Source organism: Myodes glareolus, chromosome 27 (assembly GCF_982192425.1).
Source record: "Myodes glareolus chromosome 27, mMyoGla1.1, whole genome shotgun sequence".
NCBI lineage: Eukaryota > Metazoa > Chordata > Mammalia > Rodentia > Cricetidae > Myodes > Myodes glareolus.
Window position 1 is genome coordinate 7,806,371 of NC_142052.1, and position 12,356 is coordinate 7,818,726.

The 12,356-nt window shown below is 38.5% G+C and overlaps 1 protein-coding gene across 2 annotated transcripts in view; it reads left to right on the forward strand.

Annotated features, from left to right (window-relative positions):
• Elapor2 (endosome-lysosome associated apoptosis and autophagy regulator family member 2) overlaps positions 1-12,356 on the forward strand; it is a 164,234-nt gene that overhangs the window by 145,287 nt on the left and 6,591 nt on the right. For both annotated transcript variants that reach the window (XM_085684180.2, XM_085684181.2), the window contains exons 19-21: positions 1,124-1,250; positions 3,145-3,323; positions 4,346-4,511. In XM_085684180.2, coding sequence (XP_085540306.2) covers positions 1,124-1,250; positions 3,145-3,323; positions 4,346-4,511 — 472 coding nt within the window. The remainder of the gene's footprint in view (positions 1-1,123; positions 1,251-3,144; positions 3,324-4,345; positions 4,512-12,356) is intronic.

A 12,356-nucleotide genomic window follows, 5' to 3' on the forward strand; every position in this document is an offset into this window, starting at 1 on the left:
CTTTATGAAGCCTATCAATATGGACAGTTAATATAACAATAAAGTTTTATGTTAAAGCCTTTAAAATGGATCATGTTTTTATCCTTATTGTTTTGTGCCTATCTTTTAACTAATGAGTATTCAGGAGACTCTTTCTTAGCATTTGAATGGTCTGAAGGAAGTTGCAGGAAAAACCTCTAGGCACATGGACTGATTTAAAGGGACTAGAAGTTAAACAGACAAATTAGAAGAATAGTCTCTAGATTTTGCACATTCATAAAAAGTAGCTGTTTGTACCAGAATCTTTTCAGATAGATTCTGGTTCAGTCAGGGCATATACAGCAATAACAAAGTAATTTAGAGCCAATGTTCTTTATGTGCTCCTTAGTCAAAAGAAGCAAGATGATGAAGTTGGCTCACACATCAGAAAGCAGGCATTCATAAAGTATTCACTTAGGTTCTGCCTGTGGTTGCTCTGTGCAATCTACCCCAGGTCTACTGTGTCCCTCGACTGCATCATCACCCTTTTAAGTCATCGTAAGTCCGGGGAGACCCAAGGATGGTTAGTATATTAGCTTAAATACTTTTTGTTCTCCTGCTGTAATATACCCTAGTTCTCTCCCCAGATTACCTCCCCAAGGTATGTTGTCTTCAAGAGGAACTATAGTCCACTTGGCATCTGAGGCTTAGAACTTTGTCTCCCAACTGTTCTCATTGCTTTACCCTGAGTGATGTTGCTGTCGACATTCATTATCAGCCTTGGTGTGGAGTACATTTTGCTCCTCTTGGGTTTATACCTATGAGCAAACTTGCCTGATTATATGATACTTTCATGTTTGGTTGTTTGAAGAAATGCGAGACTCTCTGAAAGTAGTGGGGCTATTCCCATCCTTGTCTGCAACATATGAGGGTTCCCCTTTTCTTCACACCCTCCCTGTACTCAGCATCATTTGTCTGTTTTGTTCCAGCCACTCAAAATGATAGCATGAGAGGTTATCATTGTGGGCTCAGCTCCTTTAGCCATTTTCTGTTTTCTGTAAGAGTTTCCTCAGCATTAATGCAACACTTCCCAGTATTTGGGAACTGCGGTATTGATTGGAGGGACTGCATGCCTTAAAAGGTTGCTGTTTCTTTAACATTTCAGCAAGTGTCCAGCTGGCACCTGTGATGGTTGTGCGTTCTACTTTCTATGGGAGAGTGCAGAGGCTTGCCCTCTTTGCACGGAGCATGACTTCCATGAAATCGAGGGAGCCTGCAAAAGAGGATTTCAGGTAAGGACTAATTTATCCAGGCATCCTAAACAGATATCAACTGCTATTTCCATGTCTGTGAATAAATAGATTTCTTTGGATGTTAAAGCTTCACAATTGAACAAAAATAATAATTACAAAAATATACTTCGGTGTGTATCTTTTAAAATTCTAAGCATTTATTTTTAAGGACTGTTTCAGCCCCATTTCCTTTCCCGCTCTTTTCAGTTCTCCACTCTGTATTTACTGGGTATAACTTCCACTGTCCTGTATCTCAAACACAGGTGTGTATAGCTTACAGAATGTACTTTAGGCAGAGCTGATAGAAGCAAAAAAGACTTCATGGCTTGTGAGAAAAGGACTCTTATCAAATTGAGATCTTAAAAGTCTATACCAGGTTCTGAGTATGTGGTAAGCATCATATCTAACACAGTGCAGCAATAAAGATTTGAAGTGATACAGTGTTATCAGTAAGAGAAATACCAAATTTATCACCAAATGTATCTAAATCCTGTTCCAAATAGCCCTTCATGCTGGAAGAAGGAACTGTCAGCTGCCGTGTCAGCTGTCTGTGTGCTCCTGGAGACACCCGATCAGATGCCTGGACCAGACTTTCTAACAAGTAGTTTCAGAGTACCTCAGAACTTTCCCCACTAACACTCTTTCATTGGCAGTATCTGAATTTCTGACTGAATAGTTTGGCATTTTGGATTTACACATATCTTTATAATTTTGAGTTTTTGAGATGCTTGGAATATAGCTACTAGACAATGGATCCTTTAAATATATCTTTCATTTCTATACGTTGGATAAAACTGTCTGACTTCACACAAACCTTTTGGATGGTGTTGGTAGAATGTACTTCAGATGAGGTTCAAATGTGCTGGAGTGTACATTTACTCTGGCGTACATTTAGGTGTTGGTGAACCTAAGTGTGCCTCTGCCTTTCCCATTCCTCATTCTTATAAAAATGTTACCCATTTCCAAAGTAATTTATTGATGTTGAGTTAAATAAGAATGTTAATAGTTGTCATGGACTAAAACCACAGGGTCACTAATAACCTTTCTAGGAAAGCATGCTGAAAGAGCTTATTAGAAACCTGGTTGAAACTTCTCCTCATAGCAAACCCTCCCCCTGTGTTTAATTTAATGAGTTCATAGCTAACGGTAGAAATGTATCTCTGCACGTAAGCCGTAAAGTGAAACATGACTGGATTTCTTTGCTGGAGTGTAGATAAAGTGACCAGCATATGCCGGAAAATTTAGTGGTGAGCCAGGCAGAACACATAGTGCCCCATGTCATTGGCTTTAATGAACATGTAAGGAGCTACTGGTCATAAAATACTAAGATATGAAAGGAAGAGCCCTGAGCTCTGATTTCCACATTTGAGCCTTTTCATTTCATCACTTTACCTTTTAAAATGTGTGTTAAGACCCAGTGTGTCTGCTTTCTTGTTCACTGGTTGATTGTCATTTGCTATTTAGGGCACATGGACATTGCTGTAAGAATTAAATCATCTACTTTGGGAGGGTGAGAATGGTTGGTATAGGTAGTAATGACCCTCGAATCATAAAAATTTGAGGAAAAAAGTCCAAACAAAGTGTCAAAGTGGAATGATTTGTATTCAGCTTCTTCGGCACATAGTGAGCCCTGCAATGTGACAGTGCATGTCTTTGCTTGAGTTTTGCATTTTAATTCATTATTTACTTATTTTCTATATCTCTTTCCTTTCTTCCTAGATGGTTCCTTAATATTAACTGAATAGGATATGCCCTTTATGCTTACGATGAGCATGAGATAGCATAACTCTTTCTTCTGTGTGATTCATTGACCCAGTACCAATTCTAGCCTTTATAGTGCAACCCTAATCTCCCTTCTAATCTCATCTATGGTCTAATTTATTTGTTTTAAAAGGAAACATTATATGTATGGAATGAACCAAAGTGGTGCATTAAAGGGATTGCTTTACCTGAGAAAAAGCTGTCAGCCTGTGAAACCGTTGACTTCTGGCTGAAAGTGGGCGCTGGTGCGGGGGCCTTCACAGCTGTTTTGTTGGTGGCTTTAACATGCTACTTTTGGAAAAAGAATCAAAAGTAAGTAACATCATTGGGATGAATTATGAGACCCGGAAAGTCTGCTTATGTTGTGAAAATTTAGACCTTATTATTGTATGTTGTTCATTCCTTCGGTGCCATAAGACATTTTTTTTTCTGGTGAGGAAGGTGTAGACAAGGCATTTGAGAAAGTAGGAAGAATAAATTATTCTTATTTTGATAATTAGAAGTGGATGGAACATCACTAACTACTGAATTAGTCATATGTCATATAGATTTTATAAAAATGAAAAAGTCTCTAAGTTACCCAGTTAGGAGCAGGGCTGAGACCCGAAGGTGGGCCTGTTTTTCTCTCTCTGACATAATCTGACTTCTCCCATATTTCATATTTATTTTCTTGTACAGAGATTTTTCAGAGAAACAGGCTAAGCTATGGACAAATATCATCTTTGTTTATTCCAGGTCTCAGACATGCTGAGTCTGAATGCCGAGTCCAACCCTTGCATGTGCCCCTTGAATCTTTGGGGACGATGTGGAGCTTAGTGGGCCAAGGGGGGTTTGTGTTCTAATTTCTAGGAATAATTGTAATATCTAAAGTCACGAGTGAAGAGTAAAAATACAAAGGAAATAGAGATGCAGTGAAAAGCAAGTCATCTGCACGACATTCTCATCTTTTATGAGCTAAACTTGAGAAGCTGTGGTAGCGAATTGGTATTGACATATTAATACATCAAGGAAATGCATTCTGACCTCAAGGCTTTTCTCGGTTGTACAAATGTACCTTCTAACTGGATAGTAAGGTCGATGCAAAATAAGTGATAAAATTAACTGTATTGAACTGATTCTCTGACATCCCGGGGAATACTTTTATGTAGCTGGTTTATAAGTGAGACCATTTAAAGCTATAGTCTCAGATGAGGGGAATTTGCTGTTGGAGAAACTCTGTGTTACTATCAGGAGTATTTTAGAAGCCAGCGTATGAATGGTTATAATAAATATGATTTTTATTATTACTATAAATGGCTAGCTTGTTACTTACATATTTATTTATCACTGCTTAGGCTGGAATACAAATATTCTAAACTAGTAATGACGACTAACTCCAAAGAGTGTGAACTCCCAGCGGCGGACAGCTGCGCTATCATGGAAGGGGAAGACAACGAAGAGGATGTTGTGTATTCCAACAAACAATCACTGCTAGGAAAGCTTAAATCTTTGGCCACGAAGGTGAGAGCCGACGTTTAACCTGGACTTACTGAGCACGTGTAAACCAGGGGCCATACTGACCTAATGCCATTCAGTACATTTGTCCCTCACAGTACTCTCTCCACAGCAGGCTTTCTGGAAGTTTATTATATTAGGTTAATAACTGAATGCGGAAGTTATGAGTTTCTACAAGGTAGAAACAACCCGCACAGCCTCCATGAGAGTTAGTTGAGAAATTATTCTCCATCAAAATGATTCAATATGATGTGATTCTACAGCTATTAAAAGATGTTTGTGTTTTGACAAAGCACTTGAATTTGGGTGGGGCAGGAGGGGGAGAGGATTTGGAAGGTTGCGGGGAAGAAGGAATGTGATCAAAATCTATTTAAATTTAAAAACTGTTTTAAATAATAGAAATTACAGTAAAATCATTGAAATATTTTTAATTGATAAAGAACTATAGACAACCAGGAAAAGCAGAGAATGGGAGAAATAGTCTTCCCTAGGAAAGAGGGCACCAATTGGTGATCCGAGACCAAACGGTCAGCCCTGAAAACTTAAATACGAGTAACATGATACAGACTGAATGTTTTTTTCTAGGAATATGTGCACATATGTATAACAATGATTAATGAAAAGTAGGAGCCATGATTTTAGAGAGGGAGTAGTTATGCATGGGTCCATTTAGAGGGAAGAAAGGGGACAAGTAAATGACATGACTGTATTATTATCTCAATAATGAAAAATTAAATAATTGAGATATCTTTGTGTGCTGATAGGACAATAAGTATATAATAAATATAATATTTCTATAAGATAAATATGTATGCCATTATTTGCATAATAAGAAATTAGCAGTTACTGCTCTAGGAAATTGGAATCTAATGAGAATATTTAGGTAAAACATTTTAGTAATTCTCAAGTTTTCTCAAAGATCATGTATTATTTTATAATCTTAAAAACAAAGTTTGGTTAATAAAAGATCTTATATTTACCTATACCTTTGTGTTTATTTTATGATTGTCTTTCTATAGAAAAATTGCACAATTAGGAAAATGTTTATGGTCCTATGTTGGATGTCATCATGTTCTTGGTTTTATAATCACAGCTATATATAAAGAGAATATGAAACCTTGAGTATTTTTTGAAATCACATTCCTTTGACGTTCTTCACTATTGAGATAGGAGATAAGAATTTCAGGCTTACCCACTCAAAAATGAATAATGAAATTATTATGCTGAAAATTATATAAAAAGTGAAAAATAAAGACGAAAGTGCTTTTCAAATTGTTTACAACCAATAGACAAATGGCAAGTAATGATAGTGACTGGGATGATGGCCCAATGGTTAAAGCTCTTGCAGTGAGGCAAAGAGCTAGAGCTTGCATCTCTAGATGACATGTGAATGCCAGATGGTGTGTGGTCCATCTGTTCTATAACCTCAGGAGGTAGAGATGAATCCCTGAGCAAACTGCCTAGCAAGGTGAGCCATGTCTGCGAGCCCTAGGTTTGATAGCAAGACCCTGCCTCATTGAGTATGATGGAAGAGCCATCAGGATAATTTCTGATATCAACCTTGGGTCTCTATGCAGGTCTGCTACTCAGGTGGGCCCACACATATGCAAGCCTACATGGACACAAAAACACATGAAAATTAAAAAAAGAAATAACATATATTTGTAGGCATGATTTAGTAACCACCCTCCCAGTTTAGGTATATAAATATAGGAAATCATTTAAAAAGAAAATAAATAAATTACATTTCTATTGCAGGTTTTTTTTCTGTTATTAATTTGAGATTTTATGGAGGATATGATAGCTGTGGAAAAACAAAAATATCGTGATGGTCAAAAATTAAAGTTTTGCCCCATTTGCTAGTGAATAAGCGAGCCTTCCACTGTTCCATGTATGCTTTAGAAGACAGAAGACCAAAGACAGTCTAGAATTTGCAGAGATACACTGGGCAGAGCAATAGCACCTATACCAGTTCCCAGTTCCCAGTTCCCAGAGTCATGTGCAGAGGAAATGATAGCATGTTTATATTTCTAAGCATACATTTCTAAGTGTCAATTTCATTTAGCACGAGCAGGAAGTATGTCTGTCCTTTGTTCTTCCTTGTCCTGGGCAGATAAGATGCTGTCACTGGCTTCAGAAGGAGAAGCCATTTTCACAAAAAGTAGGCATGCCTGGTATTTGCTGTAGAAGAAAATACTTTAACCTTAAAGGCTACCTTCTATACAAAATACTTCCCTAAATTTTTTGGTTGTTGTTTGATAGGTTCACACACTGATGTAATGATTTTCTGCCACTTTCATTTCCATTCTTGAAAAAATAGTATGAAACAAAAATAAGCCAGTGTTTTCTTGGTAGAATGTGCAGAAGTCTAAGGAGAGCACAAGAGTTATCTCATAGTCGTATCCAAGCTGCATTTCTCTGTCATCATGACTTCTGATGACTTTTCAGTAAGTTCCATCCATCACTCTGCTAGGGACTGTCTGAGGCAGGGATGAAGCCTTGTCCATTTTTTTCCATACATCATTGAAATGAAGCTGTGTCAATAGGGCATTAAACAGCAAGACAAGGCTACTTTGCATCACTACCCTTAACCATATGCCAATCCCAGACATACTTAGCTAAGGATAGACACATCGTAAGCCATTAGTTTCTACTTTAGAGCAGGAAATATCTTTCTTGTCTTTGGGTTTGCATTTCTTCTCAGTCAGACACCTTTTCACTGACAGGAAGATGTTTCTGCCATAAGATTCAAGTAGAATAAGGTCAAGAATTTACTCCCCAACCAAACAATAGCATAGAGACCTAATGTATTTCCCACTGTTTTCTACATGGGCTCTGTGAGCAATGTGTGCACCTCAATGGTAATTATCATTTTAATCTAAGATATGCCAATCCATCAAGATAATCTACTACAGTATGTATTAATGAACTGTACAGCTATTTGCCCTCCAGGATGAATTATAGGATCGTTATATTGTTTGTGATAATGTAGAGAGAATTAGTTGCTATTAATTTGAATGTCCTTAGACATGGGTCACACCTAGTTGAAAGCGAAGACAAACTTGTAGCGTCTTTACTAACTAAATGACTATACAGGATGAGTGTGAATGGCAAACAGGTTATTTACTCATTTATAAAGCTTCTTATAGTTCTCTAGAGCCTGCATGATCTATTTGGAATGTTTCCATAAAATCGAAGAATTTTTATGACTATTCTGAAAGGTAAAAGTCACCAAGTTTCTAGGAGACTAGTGAGTTAATTTCTGGTTTCTACACTATATATTGGTTATGTGCAGGGTGTCTTGTAACTTATTATTAGTCACAGTTCTTGGAGACACCATGAAAGACCCACATTAGTCAGGAAACACCAGCTCACTGTGCCTTGAAAGGAGCTTCTCTGATGGCCAATAAAATGTAGTGGCGTCAACCCATCCCAAATAACTGTATCCCTCCCTTTTCAAGATGGACATCAATTCAACCTTTTTATTTGTGTGTACCACAAGTGGGGTGGCGTTTATGGACCCATGGGATGGCTGAGTGGTGTCTATGGGAACAGTGGTGTCGGTTAGTATTGGGACAGGAGGTGGGGTCATCCTCCACTTTACATGACAGATTTTTCAATAAGTCTGAAATGAATGGCCAGAAAATTGTGAGTGGACATTGTAGTGGATATGACCAACCAGGAAGTCATATGAGGTGTTGTGCCATTTTGGGAGAGTCACAGCAGGGTGTTTTTCCTCAGAGGCTCGTGACAGAATGGCCCTGAACATGCTCAATAGTGTCACTTCTTCACCTCTCAGCATCTAGGAGGCGTCTTTCTAAGTTTCCATTTGTTATGTCATGTCTCTTCCTTGCCAGTGCCCTAGTTCTGTAGCTGCATCACCACCTATTTTACCCACCATCAGTTGTCGCTCAGGCCGGTTCATTCTCTAAAATCCAAGTTCAAGAGGGCCAGGGAGACCTAATGTATGTGCCGTTTTCATCAATGTGGGCTGTTACAGGGAGATACAGTTAGCAGTATATACAATAGGGGATTGCATTATTAGCCTCTTGATGTTGGGTCATGACAATACAACAAGACCTTCTGCTCTCTCCCTGGCTCAAGTCACAGGTCCAGAAAGGTTATTCACTTGGGCTGAGTTCATCCAGCACAGTCATGTCGGAAACTTTGCTACCAGGCTCCGTAACACACTTAGTGGTGTGTGTGCTCGTTAGTTCCTCCTGGGGACAGGGGATCTTAGTTTCTCTACTAATCCTCATCTTCCTTAACAGCCAGTAACGGGGCATACGGAAATTAAGAGTAAGGAGGAAGAATGCCTGAGAGCTATTGCTCATTGTCCAGTAAACTGATATTTTTCATTCATCCAAAGTCATGCTGAATAGCAAGGTAGCCATTACTGGCATCATCTGGTTTAGCTTTGGGGCCCTGTGAATCGCAGGCCATATCATAATTGCTTTCTGTGTGAAGCCACAGATTTTCTGTCATTTGTTGATTAGGACTTATATACTTGGAGTTCCTTCTCTCATTCAAGAATCGATTTTAATCTAGGATATTTTTTCTTTCATTTAGTTAATTCTTGGGTTTAACATAAAGGATAGAGGAAATTTCTATGTTATAGTTGATAATAACAATTATTTTTTGATTCTATTTGGTCAATTTCTTAGAATACAGTGATGTGATCTCCTTATGCCTTATAAATCTATCTTGGATCTAAATGAAAGCCTAAATGCTAGACAATTCCTTACCATACCACAGGTACTTGTGGGAATTTATATTTGGAAAAATTTCCCAGAGAAAACCAATGCTCTGTATTATTGGTCAGGAAATGCACAAAATCTTGAGGCATTTTTTTCTATCAGCTTTTATTTAATTAAGTTCCTGTGTGTGCATGCTTATTTATGTGGATGCTTCTGCATGTGCAGGTGTGTGTGTGTAGGGAGGGAAGTGAGCATGCATATGTGTATGCATGTGTGTAGAGGTCAGAGGTCATTCCTCAAAGGTCTAACCTCAATGTCATTCCTCAGATACAGTGCACATGGTTTTTTAGGTCAGGAGCTGTCATTGGCCTGAGCCTCACCCAGTAGGTTAGGCTAGCTGGCAGCAAGTTCCAAAAATTTGCCGGTTATATCTCCCTGGGGTTGGGATTTTAAGAGCCTACCAGTCTATGTTGTTTTCATGTGGGCTTTGGGTACTCATTGTAGGTCCATGTGCTTTCAAGGCAAGCACTTTACCAACTAAACAGGTATTAACTGGTCTAAAGTTAGCTTGGTTGTCTTGACAAAGGCCTAAGACGTTAGTAGAAGATACTTCTTAGTATGCCTTTGAGGATGTTTTAAGAGATGATTGGATTATTAAGACTCTCATTTAATGGGCCAGTCCTTGACCAATCACATAATTAGGAGGTAGGACTTTGTTAGAGGAAGCAGGTCACTGGTGAGTGTGTCTTGAGGGGGGTGGTCTTTATCATGCTGTGGCTCCTTCTGTTTATTTCCTTCGATTTCAATCAGCTAGAATGTAAGCTCTTCTGCCGTGCCTTTCTCATCTGACTGACCAATCCCTCCTAAACTACGAACAAAAATAATCTTTCCCTTGAATTATTTCTTTCAAGTGGTTGGTCACAGTGGCATAAAGTAATTGATACAGCTCGGTAGAGTTCAATGTTTTGAAAATTAAGATGGCCAAGCTGTTGCATTTCCTAACAGACATTGAGTCCTGCAATAGCTCCAAAATTAGCCAGAATTGTAATCCACGAGGCTTCTAGTCACTAATGCTTCTCACACGCCCCTTTTAGTGCTGAGGATAGATACTTGTCTTTGTGATTTTTATCTGAAAGAAAATAAATCCTTCCTTCCTACCAGCATGGAGTGTGGTGTTTGTTCTTCCAGGGACTGTATCTGAAGCTAACAGCCTGGTTAGTAAGGAAGACCTTCTGCTCAGAGAAGAATCGATATCAGAGCACTGTTCAGGAGCTAGCCTGTAAACCCCGTGGTCTACTTCCCACTTCTCCACCTGTTGCTTTTCATTATCAGGCAGTAAAATGTAGGACCTCTTATGCTTTGGGAGTTTGGTCAATATGTTTGCGGCAAACTTCATGGAATCTTGGAAATTCATTTTTTTGTCAATTCATGTTAATCAACATTTGAAGCTTGAATCCTGCCTAATTTACAAAACCGTGTCCTCATCATTTTTATGTCTTTATTGGCAAAGGAGTGAAGAATTCTACTGGTTTTGAAATGTCACTGTACTTGCAAGGCAACATGTGAGTCTACCATGGTTTCATATTCTTTAGAAGGCTCGAGTCTCCCATGTCGGAGACAAAACACAGTCTAATATTATCCACATTAGGAATGGCAACCTGATTTGTTTTGTTTGTTTTATCTTCACCTACTGCAGGGGGAAAATGTTAGACGATGCCTGCATATGCGGTATATTGTGTTATGGAAGAGTAACCCCTGTCTTGAGAAATTTTATAATAGTGTGCTTCCCGATTGCTCTGTTTTGAGCTTTCAGGTCTGTAAGCAGGCTTTTCCTTGGTTCTGGAAGAAGTTGCCATCTCTATCATCCAAGGATTCGAGTTGTATTAACAGATTTGAGAAGACTGTTTAGAAGAAAAGATAATCTATGTCTTTTTCATGAAGCCGAGAGTAACCTTTGGTTACCAGGTTTTTCTTGATTGGGCAGTATTTTCCAGGGAAGGAACATTTACATGTCAGGGGCTGTTTAAAGGGAAAATGATGCTTCAGCCATATCTTAAAGAGTACCTGGAATTGTTCAGGTGAAGAACAAGTTAAGCTGTTGCAGAGAATTTTACGTGTTGTCTTATATTGTAGTGGGGCCCCCTGCCCTATTATACTAGCGTCAGAACACTGAAAGATGGCAAAGGTTCTTAGAAAGAATCACAGAAAATAGGAGGTCAACAGAGGTACTCCAGGAGAGAGTTCAGAATATGCATTTTAATGTAACAATTTCAGTCCACGTGATCTTTTGTCCACTTTTAAAAATTTATTGTTTTCAATAATTAACTCAACATACAAAGTCATGTGATTCGTTCTGACATTTCACACACGTATGTTACACATTTTAATTCGTTTCCCTCCCTTGCCACCCTCCCCGATCCCTCTACCCCACTCTGGTTCTTTCCCTTCACTTATTGAAACACCCCTCTTTCATAGCACGTGTATTCTATTACTATCCCTACCCCCCCCACCTTTTTAAAGATCTATGCCTCCCATCTTGGGCCCCTTTCTAGTTTCACACCTACCCCCACCCACCCAGATATGCATATAGAAGAGAAACATGCAGTTTTTGTTCTTCCTAAACTGGCTTAAATCCCATGGCGTAATGATCTAGAGTGTCATCTACTTTTTCTCTCCTTCAAATACCGTAATTTTACTTTTCCTCTTGGCTAAAGTCCTGTAATGTATATAATCACAATTACTTTATCTTTTCATATGTTTAAGGACATCTAAGCTGGTTCCATTTTCTTCCTGTCATTAATAATAAATATGGGTTTAGAAGTATCCCTGTTATCTGAGTAGATAGCCAGGAGAGATAAATTTGGATCATACGGTGGTTCTGTTTTTCAGTTTTTGAGAAACCTTTATATTAATCTCCCCGAGGGCTCTACCACTTTATATTCCTACCAGCAATGTCTGAGGGTTTCCTTCTTCTCAGTTTTCACCAGAATTTGTTACCATTTGTTATCTTGTTAGCAATTCTGATGGGGTGAAATAGAATCTCAGAGCAGTTTTAATTTGTATTTTCCTGCTGGGTGAGAACATTGAACACATTTAAAAATACTAATTGGACATTTGTGTTAGCTTTCAGTCTATTTATTAATCTGATGATTTT